The 25978-nt window shown below is 39.8% G+C and overlaps 2 protein-coding genes across 2 annotated transcripts in view; one reads left to right on the plus strand and one right to left on the minus strand.

Annotated features, from left to right (window-relative positions):
- The window catches only part of scn8aa (sodium channel, voltage gated, type VIII, alpha subunit a), a 64167-nt gene extending 45176 nt beyond the window's left edge, over positions 1-18991 (plus strand). The window contains exons 21-27 of the mRNA XM_084721248.1: positions 4064-4186; positions 10435-10719; positions 11072-11125; positions 12778-12915; positions 13003-13107; positions 13201-13471; positions 13602-18991. Of these exons, the coding sequence (XP_084577374.1) occupies positions 4064-4186; positions 10435-10719; positions 11072-11125; positions 12778-12915; positions 13003-13107; positions 13201-13471; positions 13602-14761 (2136 nt within the window). The 3' untranslated portion in view covers positions 14762-18991. The remainder of the gene's footprint in view (positions 1-4063; positions 4187-10434; positions 10720-11071; positions 11126-12777; positions 12916-13002; positions 13108-13200; positions 13472-13601) is intronic.
- Positions 18992-23709: 4718 nt separating this feature from the next.
- On the minus strand, positions 23710-24716 carry LOC146325315 (pro-glucagon-like). The gene is made up of 3 exons (XM_084719866.1): positions 24630-24716; positions 24362-24458; positions 23710-23866 (listed from the first exon to the last, which is right to left on the minus strand). Exons 1-3 carry the CDS (start codon positions 24685-24687, stop codon positions 23710-23712), a joined length of 312 nt encoding a protein of 103 aa, XP_084575992.1. The 5' UTR covers positions 24688-24716.
- Between the last annotated feature and the right edge of the window lie 1262 nt (positions 24717-25978).

Genomic DNA, 25978 nt, shown 5'->3' on the forward strand with positions numbered 1-25978 from the left:
TTTAACTTGCAGTCAGACAGCCTTTTCTATTGGGAAAAGTTTCATTATTTAAGTCAAATATTGCTCTTTCCAAAGACACCACACTCCATTGGCAAAATCGGTAATTTTAATTCAGAGAACGCAGAAGTTGCTGATCTACCATTGCCTCAGTCATTTATTTTGTTTATTTTATTTTGTGAATACAAACAAACCCAAAGTCACACAATAACACAAAAAAACTGAGGCTGCAGTAGACCAGAAACGTTTGTGTTCTGTAACGTAAAATTACTGATCTTGCCAAAGGTGCTTTTTTTTCGAAGAAAGCAATATTTGGCTTGTATAATGGGAGTTTTCCATTGGAAATGGTTGTCTGACGCCTAGTAAAAGCAGAGAATATTCTAAATATAGTGCACAGTTAAATTGATACTGATATTTTTAGGTGGCTAAACTATATTTTGTTGCTGACCCTGTCTACAGCAATTCATTGGTACTCTTCTTCTCTACTATAGGTAATACATTGACTATCATACCACCTTACTTCAATCAATAATCTGAACTATCCTTTTAAAATGACACATAAGTATGTAAAGACTTCTTAAAGATTCAGTATGTAGCTATTTTTAAATCCTTCTTTTAATGTTGACATATAAAGCACACATAGAGCTTATAGCAGTTATAATCATGCATCACTGTACTGATTCTGGTTATTGCCCTTGTAGACTCCCTCCCTGTAGGTGTGTTGTCAAGCCCAACACTTGGGACAGTGCAGGGCGCCACGCTTCCCAAGTTGTGAACAACATGTTACAAAGAGTGACATCCCTCCTCCCCTCTTTCCCTGTCCTCCTTTCATTCCCTCTTGAAAGTGTAACCTCAGGAATGTGGTGATATTGTGCTGAGATGTAATGATGGTGGGTGACAGGCGGCCGGCGGTAAGTTTTGGTCTTCACTAGCGCTCCCCCTCCAAAAAAAAAAAAAAAAAAAAGAGACTTGTGCTTGATGAGTCTGGGTTTCTGGGTTGTGTTGTGGCCTGATCTGTGCCTCTGCTGTCCTGTGTTGTGGGGTGAAACCATTGCCATGGACTCAGAAAGGGGGGGCACCATCATTAGACCGGCCTGTATTTTTCTCTTGAGTGTGAATGTGCCTGATTCTTTGTACGAGTGTGCTCCTCCTCATTTCCCTTGTGTTACTGTATCTTTCTGTTACCCATTTGATTTGTGTCTTCCTGATTTTCATTATAAGAATGTTTTTTGCATTTTATTGTGTACTGGCTAAGAAATGGGGCAAAGAAATGTAATGTTAGAGAGCTAATTGTTTTATTAAAGGTCCAGTGTGTAAGATTTATGTGGATTTATTGGCAATAGTATGCTTTTTTATAATTCTTATCACTTTCATTAGTATATAATCACCTGAAATTAAAAACTGCAGTGTTTTTGTTACCTTAGAATGAGCCGTTCATATCTACAGAGGATGCGGGTCCTCTTCCACGGAGGCTGCCATGTTGAACTGCCATGTTTTTACAACAGCCTAGAACAAACAAACCAAACACTGGCTCTAGATAGGGCCTTGTGCTTTTGTCGCAAGGTTTGTGGCCACTGAAAGATATCCTACATGCTTAGAAGGGGAAGGAGAAAATGTTTGCAGTGTGAAGTCTCACTGCTAGATGCCACTAAATCCTACACACTGGTCCTTTAAAATCAGTTAAGAAGCAAACTTTGCAGCATCACTACTGGAGAATCCTACCAGATATTTCCAAAGTAAAGTAGTGTATTTTTAACATTTTGCTTACATCGTAGGTATAAGATTCCATATGAAGCTTATATTGGCTGTTTAAAATGTCAAAATAGCTAGCGTAGACAGTTGTGTAATAGTGAGACTGACGTGTGTGAGTGTGAGGATGCTAGGTGTCATACTCCATTCATTTTTCTTTTTCACTCAGATTATTATCATTGTTTTGTTGTGTTTTTCCCTTTGTTTTTAGTTTGTTTTATTTCTGTTTGGTCTGTGCTGTCGTCATCATGGGATCACAGCCCCAGATGTCATTGGCCTTGCCTTGCAGAGCACTGTGAGAAGGACGTTGAGGCGCTGAGGTCACTACCACACAGCTGGCCCAGCAGGGGGGCCAGAGGCCAGCACCCCAAAGGGGGGCTCTCCAAGGGGTCAGGCTGAAGGTGACAATTACCCCAAACACTGTAGTGTAGATGAAGGCAAAATCTTTATTTTACTGTCTCCATGCCAGAACAGCTGCTATAGTATTCAAGAGGCAGGGTTATTGATTTAAATAGGGGCTTTGTGCCAAAGAGTAAGTACAGAATCTAAATAAAGTCCCAATGTTTGAACATGGTCCAACATTCCATGATGCCGCCCTTACTGCTGTTCTTTCCATAGTCTGATGAATTCTACCCTGAAATGGTTGAAAAGTTGGCCTATTGTTAAAGTCAAATCAGTCAAAATGAAGATTTTGCCTGTTACAAACCTCCCTCCGTGACTTTGGTAAGCTTTGGATGTTGTGTACTTCTTGCGGTGAGTTTGACCGGTTGGTGTCGGTGGCTGGTTGGAGGTGCTTTCACATGTGTCCACTGTTGATATTTTTCCTTATTTGTAAGGAACCGGTACTACTCCTGTTTCAGTCCTTCCAGCATCCAGACCAGGAAAATTGCAGTTTGGAAAACATAAAAAAGACTTAATGACGATCTTGAACAGACAAATTTCTCTCTATTTGACTGAATTTGAGCATAATTCTAATCCATATGCTCACTTCTGCACTTTGCATCTAGAACAATCTGTATTCAGCCAAAGAATCCTTCTTTACCAAGCTTCTCTGTGCAGCAGATAGCTTGTGATGGCCATCTTAGCACATTTGAAATGATTTCATCAAGACTAAGTAATTCCTGCACATCTCATAAGCCTTCAAAGGACATTAGTGCATCTTATTGACCACACCACCACCTTTGTTAATGATACAACACTGTATATGTGTTAAGCTAAGATCAGCTACATGGCCCAGAGGTCCAGGAGAATTACCAAAACATAACTCAGGCCACATTGATTTATAATGGCAAGAAGAGTTGTTTACATTAACAGTGTTGCTGTAAATTGCTGTATATACAGTCTTGTGAAGTAATGACACAATTTGAAGTGTTCTTTGGCTGCATTGATACCTCGGTGGCTGCTGTTGGACGTGGAGAGGGGCTGCACCAGTTTCTTTGAGGTTGTGTGCTGTTATTGTTAACCGTTGTTAACTGTGTGTAACTCGACTGTACTCTGTGTCTTTTTTTGTCCTTTCAGTGCCATCCAGTGCTAATAACTATATCCGATTTGCCCTTAACCTCCATCCCTGTTTCTTGTGCGTGGTTCATGTGACTGTGGCTCTCCTCTTTGACTCTAAAATGCTGTGTGACCATTTTGATTTTGATGTCTGATGAGAAAAAAAAATGGCAAAATGACACACTTGTACATGTTTACTTGTATTCTTTCTCTTAGGTTCCGTTAGTTTGTCTGTCTTAAATTATATGGGATTTTATGCCTCAGCCCAAGAGCGACATGGAGAGACAATGTTAGAGGGGCAAGGGTAAGGCTCTCAAGTCTGTTGGGTTTTTATCAGCTTCTACAGGGTAACCTCTCTCCTTCCCTCCCTCCCCAACTCCTCTTCCTCTGCTCTACCCAGTCCCTTCGCTTGTATCTTTACTACTAAATCATGTAGCACTCTTTTCTGCCTAATTTACCCTCTATATGAGTCTTATGTCTCTATCTCCTCTCTTTCTCTTTCTCTCTCAACCACCACTTTCTTTGCAGGTACAAAGGACTTTTCACATCTCGTCGCAACTGCCCCAAAATAACAGACAAACAATCCCTATGGCCTCCTGCTACTAAAAATACTACGCACATAAAACCTATACTAAACATTGACCTTCTCTCTCAGTGTATATACATGTACAAATGCAATATTATACATGCATATACATGCATAGATTTATGTGTGTATGTCAAGCAACTCTCCGCCTATGCCAGGGCCGTCTCTCTTCCCTAGTGAATATTCTCACTTCTAACAGTTTGGAACCTCTTTTGCTTCTCTGTTTTTGTGTAGGTGTCTATAGTCAGCCTTGTAGCTAATGCGCTGGGCTACTCCGATCTAGGGCCCATTAAATCACTCAGGACACTAAGGGCCTTGAGACCCCTCAGAGCCTTGTCACGTTTTGAAGGGATGAGGGTAAGATCCAAAGCTAAGCAGCTGATCCTTCCGCATGCCCATTCAACAGTTTAAAGCATGCTAGAACTGATCTACAAAAAAAAAAAAAAAACTAAGAGGACAAAAAGACTCCAAAATATTGGGGGATTGTTTTAAGAAACAGGAAATGAAAGCCAAGAAGTCACCTTTCCATGCGCAATCCTGTACCATGCCTTTGTTAGAGCGAAAGAACAAGTCATGATGCAGCTGGGAGACTGAGTAAAGTAACAGTAAAGTTGTACTGCTAGTAGAACATTTCAATTGAATTTCTTTAAAAAAAAAATCTCCATGCAAATTGATTTGTTTCATGATACAAAAAAAATTACCAAAAAGAGCAACAGAAATATTTGTTCACAAAGCTGCCTCATCACATAAGTGACAAACTAGAAATTGATTACATCATTTTACTTTGTTTCTTCCTGATTGGCCAAAGTGAATGTGAAATTGGTCAACGCTAACCAAACCTACATGCCATCTCATAGAGCATTCAAATCAACACGTAGCTCTCCATTTGGCCTGATTCTCAACCACTGCTTTTAATTGAGAACCCCCCCCCCTCCCCTCCACATGCCCCCCTCCCATAAAGCCCCCTATCTTCCTCCCTACCTTTCCTTCCCCAGCTCACACCATCCCTCAATGCATTTGGCATCGAGAACAACCAGCAGGAACCAGGGAGCTGCAGGACACCAATACCTCTGCCCAACCAGTCACACCAAAACTCTGCATGCAGGGTGGCTGTCAAACAACCACTCAGAGGAATCTGTCACATTTGCAATAGAAGATTCAGTGGTTTACAGAGCAGAAATAACCTGCTGCAACTGAACCACTGGTTGCTTCAGCCATCTCTTCTTAAAACACACAGATCTGATTAGGGCTGGGTGGTATGGCTTATAAATGATATCTAGATTTTTAGGCTGTGCTGCAGTATACAGTATATCTCGATATACACATTTTCTCTAAAATAACATACCGATAAATGATCTATACTGCAAACATATGATGATGTTGTAGTAAGTCGGCATGGTCACATTTTTTGACCAAATACCTCAACTAGAAGAGGTCACTCAGCAGACTGCAGATCTCTACCAGGCAGCCAGAAAAGAATATTTGGATGTAACTGCTTTGTAATCACCTCATTAAGATTAGTAATTGTAATTTAATTAAATTTAATTAAAGATATCATGTTCATGAGAATGGGATGGGTAACCTTGGACTTCCAAAATTTAATCAGTTCATTCTTGAGTCCAAGTGGACATTTGTGCCAAATTTGAAGAAATTCCCTTGAGGTGTTCTTGAGATATTCTGTTCACAAGAATGGGATGACCCAAAAACATAATGCCTTTGGCCACAGCTGTTGCCAATGTGGAGGGATAAAAATGATCAATGTTTTTTAAAAAATTATAATCATTGATTCAGTTGATTCTTCAGCATACAGTCATGACTCTGCACAACAAAAATAGGCTGCTTGGTCCAGTAATATTTGAAATTAGCTGCGGACAAACCCCAGCTCCACACACACACAGACGCAGTCACATGATTGCCGCCAGGCTTAGGCCTGGCAGAGATTATAACACTATCACGACAATATTGTAGGGATGACGACTGGTGCTTTCCCAACATCTTAGCTCGGTGAGATTTTTGATAAATAATCATTAGTAATGTGGACATAATGACTAAGTGGGTAAAGGCAAATAATTGAACAGCCAGACCAGTCTTGAAATGGAAAATTAATGAAAATTACAACAGTTTACTGTAATGCAGCCTTTAAAACCAGGAAAAGACTATACTTAAGCCATATCATAATATAATGATATCCAAAATCTAAGACAATATCTAGTGTCATACAATATCGATGTAATATTGATATATTGCCCAGCCCTAGATCTGATTGGTCATCTTTGTGACTGGTGGTAGCGATAGGTTGCACCTGGTTGTTGTCACGCGTAGTCCCTCCTGTCTCTTTCTTTCTCTCTCTTTAACTCTCTTGATCTCATCCTCCTTTACTACTCACTGCTCTTGGAGTGGTTGCATTGTCTTCTAGTTTGAGCCCCCCCCTTTTTCACCTCAGCCTCTCCCCACCACCACCACCACCACCACCACCACCACCTCCTCCTCCTCCTCCCCAGCCCCACATGTGCAGCACTGTGCAGCACCCACCTTTCCTCCTCCTCAACCCCGTTATCCCTCCACTACTCACTCCACCTCGCCCCGGTTCGGCTGGGCCGGCCGGACCGCTGGAGGGTCACCACACTCTCTCCTGCTTGTCCAGGATCTTTCTGCATCAGGGACTGAGACAGAAACCACACACTCACAGTGTTGTGGCTTTGGGAGGAAAATATTTGTTAAGCTTCTGCCAGTGTCGTACCATGTGACCGACTGCTCTGCTAACAGTCCACTCCTGGTGGCAGGTTATTATTGTAATTCTTCTAAACGTTGTCCGTATTAAATACTTTAAAGCATTGTTTTAGTTCCTTCCTTTGGGAATGCAGGCAGAAGCTTAGCAAATATGCTAGGCTGCCATTTCACACAAGGCATTACTGCTGTCATGTCATGGCACCACACATACTGTAGCGCATACAGCAGGCCCTGGCTTCCTGTTGCCTTCCACTCCCACGAGGAAGTGAAACTGGGAGGCAACAACGGGCCCAGTTAAACTCTGACTTTGAGTTCTGGGTCTGGGTGGGTGGTGGCCCATAGGTTGACTAGCACCACAGCGTTCGGACAACACTCTCAACCCTAGACAGACAATGTGTCGCTCCTCTTTATAGCACTTCCCAAAAATGACAAAACCAGCAGGAGAAGAAGGCCTGTGCTATTAATTATCTAGTGGGTGTAAATTAACTGCGAAGTCTCATTCATACTAGATATCCAGCGACTAAAATGTGATGCCGTTGCACATGAGCAGACATCAGTGCTTTTAGGCCCTGGATAGGCTTTATGGATGTGTTTTCTTATGAATGTTTCATTGAAATTTTATAGGTTTAATTGTTAATTTTGGGATGGGAAACCTGTCAATAAGATTATGTCATTTTTGGGGTTGGAAAATCATGGCACATTTGCTTTAATAGAGTGTATTGATGCCAATACCAGTGCCCCTTTGAATGACCTCATTCACTGGGTGTATGTGGTTAAGAGAGGTGAGGGTGGCCCAGTAATGCAAAGGGAAAAAAAAACAGAGGAATTTGATCCTGCTGTATCAATTTTTTACAACAGTGTCTATGTTCATCAATTGATTTACCATTTTGTTTGAACTGAAAATGGAAAAATTTGAGGTCAAAGCAGTAAATAAATGAATAGGGAAGGACATGAATGGAGAGATGACACCATATGAAAGAGATTCTGGAGAGTTAGAATGATGAGAACTTTTACAGCACGATGCATCGCCGAGGCCAACGCAAAAAAATCAACAAGCGCCGAGCGAACAGTGCAGCTTCAGTTGGACACATTGCACTGCTTAACATGCAATGATTACACTATGGGCTGCTCTGACTATGTACTTTGCTCTCTCTTTCTCTTGATGCTGCTTTGTAATCTCGGTCCTACTTTTTTTGAGCAATGCATTGTACAGGAATGACAACATCTTTACCCAAGTTTCAGTCAATCCCCTTTTTTCCACCCTTTACCTGACGAACCTGCTGAAGTTTAAGTTTAATGCCAAATATTTTTAAATGACAATGTTTTTGCTAGTTTAATCTTTGCCATCAAGTATATTTGTCATCATGGGGCCTTTGGATATAACCTCTGAACCCCAGTCACATATTCCAGACCAATGTTGGTGTCTCAGCTCAGCCTTATTGTGCTGTAGATTTTTTTATTAACACCCATAAATACAATGTAAATATCAGAATGGCTCGTCAGACGCACAAACCAAGCAAAGCTTCAACCATTATCTCTTAAGCCGCTATCTCTCTATCCACACATTTCTCTATTTATTTATTTATTGATTTGAGCGGTTCTTGAGATTGCACAATGCCATGTAACACGCATGTACTATAATTGCCGATGCACATTATGCATTTTTGAAAGCCATTTTCCCTCTTTCTGAGAATGCTTTCCACACAGCATGGCCTAATTCTTTTTTTGTTTAACACTTGAATTTTTAAAAGCGGTTCAATTGTATCTCAGATTGAGCAAAGAGTCATTCTCTCAGCGAGTGCAATGGCGACACTGTGGGGGAAAGACTTCAAACTATGATTTGTTTTAGAACTGTAATATCACCCTAAAGCCATTTTCTTTCAGCATTCTACATTTGATGATTTTAACAGTGTGCCCCCTGTGCACTTTATGTTAACATTCATGATGAAGCGTTCAGCACAAGTTTGCGCCTGTGAAAGTCATGTACACGCTGAGAGAATCCTGCTCTAGAGCTCCTCCCTGTCTGTTTGTTATGAGGAGGGAATATGGCTCCACAAAACGAGTCTGCCAAAGACATGCATGCTCAGCTGTCTGCCTGAGAGCTGCTGGTCGGCCTGCCTAACACTGGTAGTGAGCGGTTCACTATGTGCTGAGCTTATTACTGGCTATGACAAATCTACAGAAAATCAGATTGGATTACTTAGACAGGATTAGACTTTGGGGTGGTGGTGGGAATTTTTATGCTTTAACTAATTTTTTTTTTTTTTTTACTGCTATACTATATTATTTATATGAACAAGGGCTAGTAAGATGAAGAATATTGACTGTCTAAGGTTGGGGTGGTAAGAGTGGACACTCCATAATGGTATGGCAAACACAAAATTTTTTTCTGACATTGTACGATATATAAAGTAAATATGTAGTAACATAAACACTTCTAGCTTAATTAAATATTCTAAACTTTATTTCTCACAGCTCTGCGAAATGCTCACATTATTGTTTCATACTTATATTATTACTTTGGATTCATATTTATTTAATTAATATACTTAAAAGTGAAATAATAACTGGAGCATTTTACAGTTTTGTGAGTCTTTATCGATATAAACCTTTACTTAGCCACTGGGAAACAGTGTGTGTGTGTGTGTGTGTGTGTGTGTGTGTGTGTAACATATGTATGTGTATGTGCCTGTAACCCTATAAAAAATATTAGCATCAAATCTTTTGAAAAAGCAGCTGCCATGATTATTTTCTAAATTAGTTTAGTAGCACACATGACATGTCAATGACATTAATGTTGTGTAAAATATAATGATAATAAATAATAACAACAACAACGATTATTATTATTCTTATCATTTGTTGTTGTTGTATTAGTATTACTATCCTGGTTCTACTATACTAAATTATGATTTATATAAAAAGTTAGTAACATTTTCTATGAAGGGCATGTCTATAATGCATTATAAAAACATTCATAAGACATTACAATGCATTTATAAGGCTTAATAAAACCTTTATAAGTGTTTATAACATATACAATTGCTTATAGCATTATACAGCGCTGTCACTTTACTTTAAGTTTGCAGAGTCACACAATAGCATAATATTGATGTTTGTAAGACATTATTCCGTTTCAGGAACTTAGAATTTATAATCTGTTATGTCATATTAGAGCAGTTCACTATGTGTCTTTATTACTGGGTGAAATTATGGTATTTATAATATGCTGTGTAACCTAGGACTCAGTTTCTTCTTTTAAACACTGCTGTCACTTTGACACTTGACATTTGACACACAACTTTAATAATAAATTAATTTATAATATAACACTTAATGCATTATAATGTCTTATGTGCTCATAATGCATTAAGGACATGACCGTCAAATGTTACTCAAAATTCATAAATTGTATATTTTACATCGTAAACATGTGATTCTTATATATTTTTTATACTGATATTTGCTTTGGCATATGTGATTGCATGTGTGTGTGTGTGTGTGTGTGCTTGAGTATCCCTTAAGCAGTTCTAGCCGCATGCATCAACAGATCAAAGAGCATCTCAGAGTCACATCAGTGCTGCTCTAATTAGAACGTGACTGATGCAGATCTCCTTCCCACTAATTCCCCACACTTCAGTGTGTACATCACAGTGGTGTGCAATGCTTAATTTTTGGCTACATTAAATTATAATAGGACTGAGCCGCTGCCTCTTAACGCCACCTGTAACAAAGCTTTATAGCTTAAATAGCTTTCTTAAGTCCTCAGTGTAACGCCATAACAGTATGTAGTGTCTTGTCTGAGGGGTTGAATGAGCTGCGTTGGTTGCCTGGTTCTCACTCTGTCATATCCTGTCTTCCCTGGTCTGGTCTAGGTGGTAGTCAACGCCTTGGTGGGAGCCATCCCTTCCATTATGAATGTGTTGCTGGTTTGCCTCATCTTTTGGCTGATTTTCAGTATCATGGGGGTCAACTTGTTTGCGGGCAAGTACTACTACTGTTTCAATGAGACGTCAGAGGAATACTTTCCTGTCGACATTGTCAACAACAAGACCCAGTGCGAGGCCCTCATAAAACAAAACTTTACTGAGGTCAGGTGGAAGAACGTCAAGATCAACTTTGACAATGTGGGCGCCGGCTACCTGGCCCTGCTGCAAGTGGTGAGAGTGTCGCTCCTCCTCTTCTCTCTTTTCTGACTCCATTTCTTATTTCATGATAACTTTATTTCTCATTTTCCTATGTATTTTTCTGTTGTTTTTTTTCTGTGTCACCTGAGGGTCTGTTGTTGCTTCAAACATTTGCTTTCACAGTACTCTGAGGCTGTTTATCATATTCACTGTGTATATTATGTGTTTCTCCACATCCTTTTCTTCATCTACTTGTTTCTTTCCATGAACAAGCTGTACCACAGGACATGCATCTGTTTCGGTTTGAGTTTTAAGAACGTTCTTGATATATCATTTGTCTTTTTGGTTTCTACAAATGGATTTAATCATTTCTCTCCTTTGAAAGGCCACATTCAAAGGCTGGATGGACATTATGTATGCAGCAGTGGATTCCAGAGAGGTATATTCATTACTTTTTCAATACTCAGTTATTTTACTGTATGTCAGACCGTGCACAAGCAGACACTAAAGAAATGGGAAATATGCCTTTTCAGTTTCTTTGATGAGAGCCAGATGAGAGAATTGTATGCTAAGTTTGAAGCTACTGCGAGCAGCCAGATAATTTAGTGTGAGAGATTTCATGGGGATTTACTGGCAGAGAATGGCAATAATTCTCCCCCGAATAATGAAAGCATCCTTCAATTAGTAAGTATTTACATAAGAGTATAATCAACAGAATATAGGAATCATCTACAGAGTTAGTTGCCTAAATTTAAACAGATTTTAACAGAAAACTGAAAAACAAACAAAAATTAACCCCACCCTGCTCTTAGTATAGACTTTGTTGTCTTCTAGTATGTTGTTTATTTGTTTATTTTATTTTACAAATCAAAACACTCGTTCTATATATGGCATTTCCCATTTTCCCCAAGTTTTGAAGCCACTGTACATTATCCTACTCTTAGGGGAGAGTGAGGCAAGGTGTTTGCAATCTGTAAGCCCACCTCTAGATGCCACTAAATTCTACACACTGGTCCTTTAAAGGTTATTTTACACCACATGCAGCACAGCAGCGATATGTATGCTGCACATCAAGCTGCATGTCATTGTACACCGACTCCACTCAGACCCCAGAGAACCGACTCTGTTCATGTTCTGATGTCAGTTTGGTAAAGGTTCAACAAAATATATACTAGAAGCTCCAGAAAAAGCACACCAGCATCTTTTGTATGGTTGTTCTTATAAAGTCAGTCCTGTGGGTCATAGAGAGCTTTATATTTCTCCACTTCGACAATCTGTCCATTTCTCAACTGAATTAAGTCAAATACAGGATGACAAACAGGATGTGCTGTGAGCAGGGTGTGTGTGTGAGTGGTTGCTACAACATTTGTGGGTGGTTGTTAAACAGCACAAATGGGGGACAACCTGAGGAATGATTGCCAAATCTTGACCAAAATAGGTGAATCATATCAGGCACCCAATTAAACCAAGTGTTCAACAGTTATATATTTTCAAACTCAGCCAGTGTCTTGGCAAAATAAGATTTAAGATTTATTTGTTTATTTATTATTTGTTTATTTTCAGCCAGGAAAAATATAAGAAACACACGTGTGATTAAAAAATCTGATAATGTCTAGGACATAATTTTAAAGCAGTTTTATGTGTTTTAACAGTGTTTTGTGTCCTGCAGCAGGCTTGCAGCACACAGCAAAAATAAAAGTATACTTTATATTTGCTGCACACTGCAAATTCTACTTAACCTGTTTTGGCTGCTGTGGATGCTGCACAGCAGACGCACAGCAGTTGTGTTGCATACATGCTGCTCCATAATTTAGCATAAAGATTGGGATAAAGGCTTTAGACAGTACTTAATTTGTTAACCAGGACCCAAACTTTTTGTAGGATTGAACAGTGTGAATTACTATACTTTAGAGGTGCTTGTAGGCAGGTTATGTTGGCTGTGGACAGAGCCAGGTTAGCTGTTTACCTGTTTCTAGTCTTTGTGCTAATATATGTAAGCCAGCAGCTGTTGATAACTTCATATTTATTGTACAGTAATTCAGAAAGTTAATAAAATACAACCCTATGTTTAACATTGTGCCTCCCTTCAAGGTGGAAGACCAGCCTGACTATGAAGTCAACATCTACATGTACATCTACTTTGTTGTCTTCATCATATTTGGCTCCTTCTTCACCCTCAACCTCTTCATTGGTGTGATCATTGACAACTTCAACCAGCAGAAGAAAAAGATAAGACCCTTTCTTTTTCCTCATCCCCCTGTTATCATTTCAAAGTTTAGGATGTGATTATAACCAAATCTTTGTTTATCCCTTTACTTTGGAGGTCAAGATATCTTCATGACAGAGGAACAGAAAAAGTACTACAATGCCATGAAAAAGTTGGGGTCCAAAAAGCCACAGAAACCTATTCCTCGACCACAGGTAGGCATTTTTCTGGGGTTACGCTTTTTCACAATGTTTTTCAGTTGAATCCCCAGTAAACTTCATCCCTGTTTGTGTCCTCTCTTCTTGTAGAACAAGATCCAGGGCATGGTGTTTGACTTTGTGACACAGCAAGTCTTTGACATCTCCATCATGATACTCATCTGCCTCAACATGGTCACCATGATGGTGGAAACAGACGATCAGTCAGATGAAACAGAGCTCGTCCTCTACTGGGTCAACTTCATCTTTATTGTTGTCTTCACCACAGAGTTCTTGCTGAAGCTCTTTGCCCTTCGCCACTATTACTTCACCAATGGCTGGAATATCTTCGACGTGGTGGTGGTCATCCTGTCTATTGTCGGTGAGTGAGGGAGGTGGAACACAAGGACTTGAGAATATCACCTATGGAAGTGTGTCCTATTCTAATGGTATTCTATTCCTTTCTTCTTTCCTTTTGTTTCCTTTCCTTTCCCTACCTTTCCTTCTCTTAGGCATGTTCCTTGCTGACATCATTGAGAAGTACTTTGTGTCACCGACTCTGTTCAGGGTAATCAGGTTGGCACGTATTGGCCGTATCCTCCGTCTGATCAAAGGAGCTAAAGGCATCCGGACTTTACTCTTTGCTCTGATGATGTCACTGCCAGCCCTGTTCAACATCGGCCTACTGCTCTTCCTGGTCATGTTTATCTTCTCCATCTTTGGCATGTCTAACTTTGGCTATGTAAAACACGGAGCCGGCATTGACGACTTGTACAACTTTGAGACCTTTGGCAACAGCATGATCATTCTGTTCATGATCACCACGTCAGCTGGATGGGACGGCTTACTGCTGCCGATCCTCAACTACCCGCCGGACTGCGATCCCAATTTGGAAAACCCTGGTACATCTGTGAAGGGCGACTGTGGTAACCCCTCAGTGGGAATCTTCTTTTTTGTCATGTATATCATCATTTCTTTCCTGATCGTTGTCAACATGTACATCGCCATCATCTTGGAGAACTTCAGTGTGGCCACAGAGGAAAGTGCCGATCCACTCAGTGAGGATGACTTCGAGACCTTCTATGAGATCTGGGAGAAGTTTGACCCCACCGCCTCTCAGTTCATTACTTTTGCCAAGCTGTCTGACTTCGCAGACGCACTGGAGCACCCACTTCGTGTGCCAAAGCCTAACACTATAGAACTAATCGCCATGGACATGCCGATGGTAAGTGGCGATCGCATTCACTGCCTGGACATCCTGTTTGCCTTCACAAAGCGAGTGCTGGGCGACAGTGGTGAGTTGGACATGCTGAGGCAACAGATGGAGGAGCGTTTTGTGGCAGCCAACCCCTCCAAGGTATCCTATGAACCCATCACCACCACTCTTCGGCGCAAACAGGAGGACGTCTCTGCCAGAATCATCCAGAATGCCTACCGTGCCCACCTCATCAGGCGCGGCATCATCTTCAAGCGCCACACTTTCACCAACAATGCGCTCAAGAACGGCGGGACCAACCAAGAGAAGAAGGAGAGTACACCATCTACAGCCTCTCTGCCCTCTTATGACAGCGTGACCAAACCTGACAAGGAGAAGCAGGATGATAACAAGGAGGAGTGGGCCAGGAAAGAGAAGGACAAAAACCAAAAAGATGAGTGGGAATCCAAGTGTTAGGCTTCAGTGACTCTTAAAATCCAATAAAACACAGTGAGATGAGACTCTGAGCCCAAAACCCAACAGATGTAGAAACAGTGATCATTTGCAAGTAAGGAAAAAAAAAACAACAAAAACATCCAAAAAAATGTTTACAGACTCAAATACTACTGAGGCAATGTGGTTTCTTATGTCGTCAAAGACAGCTGAACCAAACACAATCAGTTTACCACGGAACTTTGCTGCATAGTGACCAAGTTCGTACAGATGTGGAACAAATGCAAAATGAAAAACAGTGACTCACAATGTGCTGGCCAATGACACACATTTCTTTGGGGACCAACTGCCAAGGCACAGAAATCTCTGCAAGATGATCGGAGAAATTGCAAAATCCCTGCCACCACCGAGTGTGGACCCCCGCAGCAAAGCTCCACTGCTACGGGACTGGATCATAACAGATCCCACTAGAACTGTTATTAGCAGTCTAACAGAGGGTCTGTACCACCGCGTTTACCATCTTTATCAAGAAGAAAACAATAATCAACCAAGCAAGTTTAGCTAGGAAGGAAACACTAGCGAGGGAGGGGGAAACCCAGAACCGTAGACAAAGATTTTTTTTGTTTGTTTGTGCTGAGTATACTTGCATCTTTACGTTATTTGAGCAGCAAAAAAGATAACATTTAGCCCATGTCACTAGTCTTTTCATCTCCTCTTTGTTATACTGACATTGAAAAAGACATTTTCTACATGGGCTTTCACACTGACCAGTAGGGGTCATTAGTCATCGTTTTGACTTGGGCTGAAGGAGACTTGCTCAGACCGAGTTCCAGATAAATAATAATTATTGTGCTCGTTCAATGCATAGAAATGACTTGCATGAAGGCATGTTTTGATCAGGAATCATGCATGAGTAATCATAGTCCACAAGACACTAATTCTCAGACCACTGCAGTGGCTTGACTATAGTTTGAGGCTGTCCACTGGGGAAATTATGAGAACTATAACGGGAAAATGAAGATTTTTGGATAATGATATATAGAATATTGGGGGAATGATAGTTGTATGATCCTGCCCTTTACTAGTTCTGCTTTTTCCAACTGACAGATCTTTTTATTAAGCCCTTCATTAAAAGCTTCAGGTAAATGAAGGATGTAAGCACTCAGAGGCAAAGTCTCAGTCGGATCAGCCAAGAACACAAACTAGAAAATGTTTTTTTGCTGCTCTGAATGTTAGTAGTGTAGGAAGAGTGTGGAGTGTATGAGTATTTGAAGCAGAATATCCTCACGGTTAGGATGCACAGATTTGGAAGGCCATGTTAGCTGTCCTGAACCAAATCTGGGGCTTACATCTCTTTGTTTACTTACATCCATCATACAGTCACTTTCCTTACTTACCTGTAGTCCCTGTTATGGCAATGAAAGCAGGTGATGTTTCACGCCAAGGAATCCATATATCTGGCATCAGTAAAGGTCTGGTGTGAGGTTCAGTAGTTATCCCTATGGAGAAGGGACCGAAGTATAGTTTTATTTTGGGGTTTGTTTCGATATTCGTTTTGTTGTTTTGTTTTGGGCTAATGGAAGAACTGAAATTTGCATTTAGGTAGATGCATTAGACAGCTGATTAATTCATTTCAAGCTCCTCTTTTGTACTCTGTCAGACCCACATCAGAATTTCCCCCGTGAATGATGTCTTAGGTAGTGCTTTTTGGACAATTTGAGTTGCCAGCTTTAGAAAAAAAAAGCCTTCTCTGATGTCCTTGTGATGCAATCATTCTCAGAAACAGTGTTGATCAGTGAGAGTGACACTGACCATCTGAACAAGCGGAGATACAGAGAATTATCACAAGGACATGCCTTGTCGTGCCTAGCATGTATGGAAGGTGGATGGCCGTGAAGAGCTTTGTGGTTTGGACTCTAGAATCAATTGGATTTTGTCTGCTGTTCAGGGAGGTGGATGGGTGATAAATAACTAAACGTGGACCAATAAATAGGTAGAGCCACTCCCTTCAGGGCTTTAGACTGACTGCCATTGAGAACAAGAGAGAAATGGAAGAGCAGAAGAAGAAGAGAATAGTGCTTTGGTCTGAGTCGGAGTGCTGAAAGTCCCATGTTTGTCAGTGTATCATTGTGCTTTTGTGGGACCTCTTTAAACACTGTGTGGTGTTGGACCCAGGCTCGCACCATCTTTTCACATACTTGCAGGCTTTCAAAGAACTGTCACCCGCTTCAAAAATAATTAGCCAGAGATGGAGGTACAAAACGCGAACACTTGACAAGATAAAACATCAGCAGGCCTCACATTGACGCAGCTATGTTGTAAAATAAGCTTTGTGGGTGTTTTTTCGTATAAAATTAAAAAAAAAAAACCTGAGGCTTTGTCAAGTGGTAGACGAGACACAACTGCCTCCTTAGGTGTTCCTGCCATTTTTTATTTCTACACAGGAGTGATGGTCCTATTTATAAGTGGATGACTGGACATAAATCTGGCATCCATCGTCACACCACTAATGCCATTTTGGTGTGTTTAACACTGCCTGTACCAGAACCCCCTGTCTGTAACAATAACTGAGGTCTGTTTACAATATGAGGTCTCCGAAATCAGTTTGGCTGCTGCACACTGAAACCAAATACATTCCCAATGAGAACCACAGGAGGAGTGAGTAATGTCATCCAATTTACCCATGTTCATCTTGGATGTAATGTTTTAGAATGATACATTCACACTTGAAAAAAAGAAGAAAAAAAAAAAACAAGCAAAAAAAAAAAGACAAAAAAGAAAACACAAAAACATATATATGTACAGTGCAGGCTATGATGTAAATGGCACAATCGCTGAAAAAGAACGAACTTTTTGAGAGAAACTATAAATATTGTATTATATTCTTTTATTTTATCGGCATGCTTTGTTGTGTTTTTTGTAAATACGGAATTTTAAAAATGTTACTACTAATAATCAAAAAATGAATAATAACAATAATATAGAATGGCTTCCAGCTATGCCCTTTGTCACATTTGTTACCTTTTGGATTTTTTGAGACACTTTTCACTTTGTTGACGGAAATTGAATGAAATATAGATATTATATAATACAAAAGATAAATACATGTATACATATATGTCTATATGTATATACATAAAACAGAAGAACACTGTTTGTCACATTTGATTTATGTGCAACACGTTCAGTGGATGTCTAAAACTGGTCGTTTCCAGCACCCTTCTATGTTGGGGAATAGCTCATGTGCGATGTTACTGGAGCTGCTTGCCATGGATTGTAGCCTGATCATGATGAAAGGATAATGTTACCAGCACATTTCTCACTTACTGTCATATCTCTCACCTTCACTGAGTATACAGGACACACCCACAGTCACGGACACAAACACACACAGGTGACTCTCCTCACTGCCCACCATCTATACCAGTGATCTCTCCCCGGAGGACGTCAGCTGGTGTGACTGACTGCCTCGTACACCCCAAGACGGCACCTACCCCAGGGCCTTTCTTTCCCCGTACACCCACACATCAGTGCCATTACAGCTCAACATGCATACAATCATGTACTTGCGTCTCATCCTCACATTTCTTTTGTTGGATGGTTTGTTTCTAGTGTTCCACTCAATGGCATGTGCCTTTTTTCTGCTTTTTCTGCGAATTTGGATGTCGATGCCACACTGAAAAAAACAACAAAAAACAAAAAACAAAACAAAAAAAGAAACAAAAAAACATGTTGCCAAACTGTGGAGGGTGGGGGTTTGGGGGTGAGCACAACATTAATCAGGGATGTCGAGTCAGAAATACTGCCAGAGGATCATCCAGACACCCCACTTCATCTTAATATTCAACAGTGTGTGATGTTAACAGAAAAACAGCTAAACTCAAAAATGTCCTGTTCTTAGTGCTATGTGTGTCACCCACTTGGCTTGTGAAAAAGCAGCTTGCCTTCTATATTTCTTTTATTTCTTCAATATTTCTGTTTCCATCTGAAATTTATTTTTGTATCAATATTTGATTATAGGACTCATTCTTTTTTAGCATGGTTTATTATGGGCGTTTTTTCTTTTTCGCTGAAAAATTAAAAAGTGCTTTTCAAACTGTTGTTATCATTTGACACCGTGATAAAAGAGGATATACAGTACAATATGATGGTGTGTTGCACAACCACTTGGACTCTTGGTAAGAATATATGAAAGATTGTCTTCATTTGAGCACGAACCTTTTTATTACCAATAAAGCAGCCTTCCAGTTACAACTTGTGTGTTGCTGTTGTGTTTTTTTAATCAAATAAGGCTAGGTTGCACCTACAGCAATTCATTTTTAAACCTGATTAAATCACGTTCCAGCTTTAATTTATGTTGCACAGAACTTTTAAACTAATTTATAACTGAGAATAAAATCTTAGTTTAATTTTTTTGTCTAAATTTAATTCTGTTGCACCAAAACGTATAACTCAAATTGAATGCAACATTAACTTTTAACTTATACTTGTAGATGTTTACCTCTTAAAATGGCGGCTGCCTTTTTTGAGATGAGATTGAGCAAAAAGTTCTGCTGAGCCATCATGAGTACGCTTAGGCCAACCAACTTTTCAGCTAGTTAGCAAACAATGAAACTTTGTTTGCTTGTTATTTTTTAGCAAGCTAGCAAATAATATGAATTTTTAGTTGACAAACAAATGTTTGTTTTTAACCTTTTAGCTAGCTAGTGAACAATGTAACTTTTTATAAAACATTTTAGCCAACTAGCAAACAATGTTTTTTTGTGTTTTTTGTTTGTTTTTTGTTTTTTTTACTTTTATCTAACTAACAAACAAACAATGTAACATTTTGTAAAGGAATACAGAACCAGGGAAGTGCAACATTTTCCCCTCTTTTATACTTGCTAGATCCCAACATGACATGGATTTTTTATTTTTTTTTTTTTTAATTTAGGTAAGCAAGCATCTCCATATTGATTACACTAAGTTCCAGTTTACATCACTAAAATTGGCTTTACTAAACAGATAGCTTTTTAATTGTGCAACAGTGCTCTGCCTTATATTAAATCTGGGTTCACTCATGTTAAACCTAGTTTTGCTAAACTGATTAAAACTACTCTTGATAAAAATAATTTTTGGTGCAACCCAGTGTAAAGATATTTAGCTCCTATTTCAAAGACATTCTGACACGGCAGAGCCTTTTAGGATTCTCTTGCACTTTCCTTCAGGCTTATTTCAGATTCATTGTGTCCACTTTAAGTAGTGGTCACCATTTTGTGCATATTATTTTACTTTTGTGGTGCTGTATGTGGATGCAAGTGGATTACAAAACATCCTGTGAAATGGAGCTGAGTGGCGCTGTGGTAACAGGGTCGTGAAAGGCAGCCTTTCAAATGTAATGGACTTATTGAATTTGTTAAGAGCCCCGTGTTAACATCCCCCTCACAGGCAGAAGATGGACTATACCCCCATTATTATGCAGTCCATCTGCACTGTGATGCTCTTGTTTGTGGTCCACCATAAAGTAAATAGCCTGGAGGTATGATATTACAGTCAAGGAGCCCCATAACCTCACAACCTCAGAAGAACGGGGGCTGAAGTTACCATATTGGGTGGGTATTATTGATCTGTTTGTGCTTTTCTCATCGGTTTGCAGAAGAGAGGAGGAGGGTAAGAAATCCTTTTTGGAGAGTAGGTGGAATTGTATGTAAATGATGAGTTTTCCTCAGACACTGAATAGAAGGCAAATTCTCCATGGAGCATCCTCCCTTTCTCTCACTCCTCCCTTTTCTTTTTTTGTCACATTACAAAATTCTGTCTCCCTCCCTGGAGTCACATGGACTCTTTTATGACTCCCCCACGCTTCCTCCATCTCCCTGGATTTATTGTATGATATTTCCAAATCTATGTGTCCCTCTGCTATCCATCCTATACACATGTAGGCAATGGGAACATGCTCCTTATTGACTGTTGACCACCCCTCCAACTCATCCCACTGCCATGCTCCAGGACGTTTCTGTGTGAGAGTGCAGGGATGATGGGAGGAGGGAGCCAGAAAGGGAGGGGGAGGGAGGGAGGGAGGTAAGGAAAAAGAGAAGGGGATGGGAGGTGGTGGTGGAGCACTGCAGTGCAGATAAATTAATGCAGCAGTCGAGGCTGAGTCAGCAGCACACTCCCAGTTTGGCCCAGTGCCTCCATCACCATGCACGGCTGCCTTGGAGACCGGCTCCCACGCTCAAAGAAAAAAAAAAAGAAAGAAAAGAAAATCACACCAAAAATAAGGACATTTCATCCTAAAATTAGGCACGTTGAGGACATCTGAGAGAAAGCGGTGAAAACGCCGTCGGCAGCCGGTGTTGATGCTCCGCACTCTGCAGAGAGGAGCTGTCCGCGGTGCTGGAGGAGGCGGGAGAACGAGCAGCCTCTGCCCGGCTCTGAGGCTCCTTGGGCGGGTTTGGATGGAAAGAGGACAGCGCTATGCATGGCGGTTGTCGTGGGGCTAACAAACCGAGCCATAAAAATGTGTTTAGTGTGCGGAGGAGCTCGACCTAATTCGCAGACAGCCACACCTACACTCCCCTCTCCTCCTCCTCCTCCTCTTCCTCCCCCTCCTCCTCCTCTCTCATCCCACCTCCCTTCCTCTGAAGTCTGTTGCCACATAGCATGTGGTTTCTCTGTGGGTGGACCACTGTGGCTAAATATAACAATTAAACAGTATTTCCTTTGCCATGATTAGGTTTTTAAGGAGATTTTTTTTTTCCTTTTTATATACCTGACAGTGACACTGAATATTGTGCTTTAATCACTAATGAGAGACATGCATCATTTACAAAGACCCTTCACCCATCTCTTGGATTACATTGCTCATCTCTGTCCTGTTTCTCTGCTGCAGTCCCGCTGCTAAATGTCAGACAGGCAGTAGAAGTGCGAATAGCCGGCAGTAAAAGGGGGTTTTCCTACTATCTGATCCCATTTCAACCCTTGACTGAGATCAGAGGGTTGTGTTTGTGCTCTGCTGGTGTTCCCTCCCTTCCTCCCTCCTTCTCCCCCTCCTACCCCGGTCCTCCCTTTCTCCCCAGGGAGGACCAAGCCCAAAGAGGGAGCTCTCCATCATGGAAATGGCCAGAAGCCAAGAGCCCCCACCACAGCTGCACCCTCACACAACTCACATTTCTCAATGGGAAACGAGGCAGACGCGTAACCCCCCCCCCCCCCCCCACCCCCCAATTCCCATTCCTATCATCTATACATAAAATCCTACACCACCACCTCCTAGAGTCCACCAGACCCTCCTCCTCCATCCACTAAATTTTAACTACATTACTTTATGTATTTTCTGCCTGCCTCATTGCATAACCTTATTGTGCAACGATGTAAATTTGTGTGAACAAAGTGCATGCTATATACAGTCTGCACTGCAAAGGGAAACAAAACAGATGCCTTTACACCCACACATTGCCTTTTTTTTTTTTTTTTTAAAGGTTTTCCAAATGAGCCTGAGCTGTTGGATTCCTGATTTGCTGAACAACAGCACCCACCTCTGGTCAGCCCTGTGCATGTATGAAAAGTGTAACTTTTACTGCCTTGCCTTTTCATATCCTTTACGCAGCATCAACAGTATCCAACATCAATCGAAAAAACATTACTGCTTTATGAGATTTTATTCTAAATCTTAAATAATTTGAAAAAACATTTCTTTGCACTGCACCATCAAAGGTATACAGATCATAATGCATCCTGAAAAAATGTCCTAAATTGATTAATTGATTCAGCTGATTGATCTTGCTTCTTAGTTTATTCATACTCAAAAATCAAAATAAGACCCAAAAGCACTCTCTGTGTGAGTGGGTATCTGAACATGACTGTGCATTTTCTTCTAAAATAAAAAAAAAAAAACCCAAAACACTAAGCCTGTAGATGATATGATAAAATGATTCAGACATTTCAACATGTGAGTACTTACAGATGATGAGAACATCTTGGCTATATTTCTCCAGTTTATTGCTTATTATGGAATCTGTCAGGTGCAAATATACCTTTTGTCTGGGACATCAGAATGAATAAAATAAACAAATAAAATAAACAATACGTGTAATCCAGGGTGTCTTAAGTCTCTGCTGCAGTCTGGAGCTGGTCTTCATGACATCTGCAAGTGAATTAATATATTAGAAGGTAAACAAAACAAAGATGCACCCAATTAACTCGAAATACTGACACAACATGTGATCTGTTTTAACTTTGATTCAAAATTACACAAAAATGTTCAGTCACTCTACACTCTTGGTAAAAGTAGAAGTTATTATTGGGAACTAACAATGATTTTGATTATTGATATATCCATCAGTCATTTTCTTGATTAATTGATTAGTTGTTTGGTCCATAAAATGTCAGAAAAAAGTTTGTTTTTTTAAAAATGCTGATCAGTGTTTTCCAAAGCTCAAGATTACATCCTTAAATGTCTTTGCCACTGTTGGACAGAAACCAATTACTTTTCAGGAAACTTTAAAAAATGCTTTGTTTTTAAAATAACTGAACTGCTGCATCAACAAAATTGGTAGCTCTTTTTAATCATTTTCATCTGTTAAATATTTAAATCCACATACATATATAAAAATTGACCAATAGCCCTACAGCAACAACTTATTTTCTCCACAGTCCAAAGATATTCAGTTTACTGTCATAGAAGACTAAAGAAATCAGAAAATATTCACATTGGAGATGCTTAAATCAGAATTTGAACTCTTAAAAAAATGACTCTAGCAATTAACTATTAAAATAGTTGTCAATCAATTTAACAGTTGCCAACTAATCGATTAATTGACTAATCGTTGCAGCTCTAGTGGAAATATTTGACTAACATGACATCTTCACTGCTCTTCTTCTTCTCTGCATTTCTATGCAATCTGCAGTAAAACACTTTAACATCTTTTGCCCTCTCACAGTCCTATAACTCCATTATCAACGCAGAAACTTTGGTTTACATGCTTTTCAGCTCACCCTTCTTGTTTGGTGCTTGCCAGCCACTCCACAAAATCTTTAGCCTTAATTTTGTCAAGATAGCGGGTGAAATCGCTGGTGAACGTCCCGTCTGAATGCCTTCTGAAGTTTTGGACGATGTTTTGTCCTTTTTCCGTCTGACGTGAATACCATCTAAGAAAAGCAGTGATGATGAGTTGAAATTCTTTAATGTACAGACAGCATTTAATTTCAGTGTTCAGTTGTGCATATATTTTGTACAAATAGACAATAACAGTAATAAGTAAATTAAACAATGAAACGTAATCATGATCTCAACGATTACAGGAAAAGAAATGACATTTCCCGTACATCACAAATTTAACAAAACATAAAAGCACATCAGATAAGAAACAAATGAGGAAACAGAAAACTACAACAATGTAGGAAGATTCAGCAACACACACATATTTCATAATGATTTTGTATTATTATTAATTCATGAACATATATGACCACAGTTTGCATTAAATTTATAAAGAGAAAAATGGACAAAATTGGTTTTCATTTTATGTCAAATATTGATTTCACATAATGTGTCTATTTTGCTTAGTCACTCAAAATTGAAAAGTGCTGCTTGTATATGAACATGCCAGTATTCAATTATTCAGAAAGAGACTTCATACACACCCTGTCGGTCTGGTTTTATCCACAACCATCTCTTTACTGTACGAACACAGAAACAGGACCAACACACACCACAGGTGTGGGCTCATTATCGCGTCACCTGGTCAACACATAATCCAAAAAAACAAACAAACAAACAAACAAACAAACACAATGATTATCCTGCTAAATTAAATAAGAAAACAATTCAAAAAGTTTGTTCAAAGCCCTGACAAATATATACAGTGGTTGAAATTGTTAAGGTTAGTTTAGGCCTCAATAAAAAACTCACCTTGGGGAACGCTGACACGTGTCCAATGAAGTTCTGTTCTTGGTTGTCTGGAGCACATGCAGGGTAATATTGATGAAGTTACGGAGAATCCCCTCTACTCCTTGATGATACACTGGGACTAGACAGTGAGGACGGATCATTTCTGTCACTTTATAAAGACAGCAGGTGTTCCACTGTGACATAGGGGTCACCTCCCCCACATGATGCCCCTCCTCCTCATTACAGTGGTCCTGATTACATCTGAGCTAGACTGGCGTGTGCTCTCCAAACAGGTCAAAGGTCAGAGCCCCACTCCCACTTTCGCAGACAGTGGCAGGTGTGAAGAAATGTTTTCATGTTGTCTGACGTCAACAAAGCAACTCTTATGGCCAATTTCTTTGGCACTTCCAAGTTACACACTGATTTTCTTATGTTCCTCCTTCAATAATCAGGACATGGTTTGCTTACTTTTATAACAAAGAGGGATCATTTCAGAGATTTGTAATTGCATTTTAGATTGTTGTAATCACTGAAACACTAAAACGAGGACTGACTGGGAGAGAAAGCTGTGATTTCAGCATCTTCATGTTTTTCTGCCCATGGTTACTCAGTCTTTGATGCAGCTACTTTAATATAATGTCACCATAACAGAAATACATCTACGATCCTGTCCATTGATTGCTATTTTTGGGACCCTGGACAGGTCAAGCTGATTAAGTTCTGTGCAAAAACAAAATGATTCATTTTTCATTTAATTCATTACATCTTTACTACTTACTGGCTGATCTGACAGGTGCTCTTAAGTGGCACAGGTGAAAGTACAAAAATACAAAATCCAAGATATCTTTGCAGACAAAAAAAAACAAGGTACTCCGCCTTCTAGAGAAATAATAATTATAATTTATTTTTCATTCTCAGAGCATAAGAAATAAAACAGAGGAGTGTGTATTGAGTCTGGGTCTTCATCAGGGTCTAACAAACATATAATTAGTCTAAGTTATATTCAGCCATGGGCGCCGTTCTTGTACATAACATAACCTGTAGAGGGCGCTAAAATAACAGCATTAGCCCCATACACATACCACACCAAAAAAAATTGAAAATATAGAAAATCCTCAAAACATCCAACAGACGCTAATAAATTATAAAATCTGATGAACTGAAAGATAATTGAACAAGCCAATGGTTCAAAATACATGAAAACTACTTCAAATACTATCAATTAATTCAATTAAGGAAATGAAGGGAATTATTGTATTGCAGATCCACATTTTTGGCATGTTATTTTTATGGGGTTCATGAGATTACACTGGTCTGTTTGTTTGCCTGCTTTAAGAATAAATTCAGTATTATTTCATCAGAAGATGGAG

This window comes from Lutjanus erythropterus, chromosome 6 (genome assembly GCF_056507025.1).
Source record: "Lutjanus erythropterus isolate fLutEry1 chromosome 6, fLutEry1.hap2, whole genome shotgun sequence".
Taxonomy (NCBI): domain Eukaryota; kingdom Metazoa; phylum Chordata; class Actinopteri; order Lutjaniformes; family Lutjanidae; genus Lutjanus; species Lutjanus erythropterus.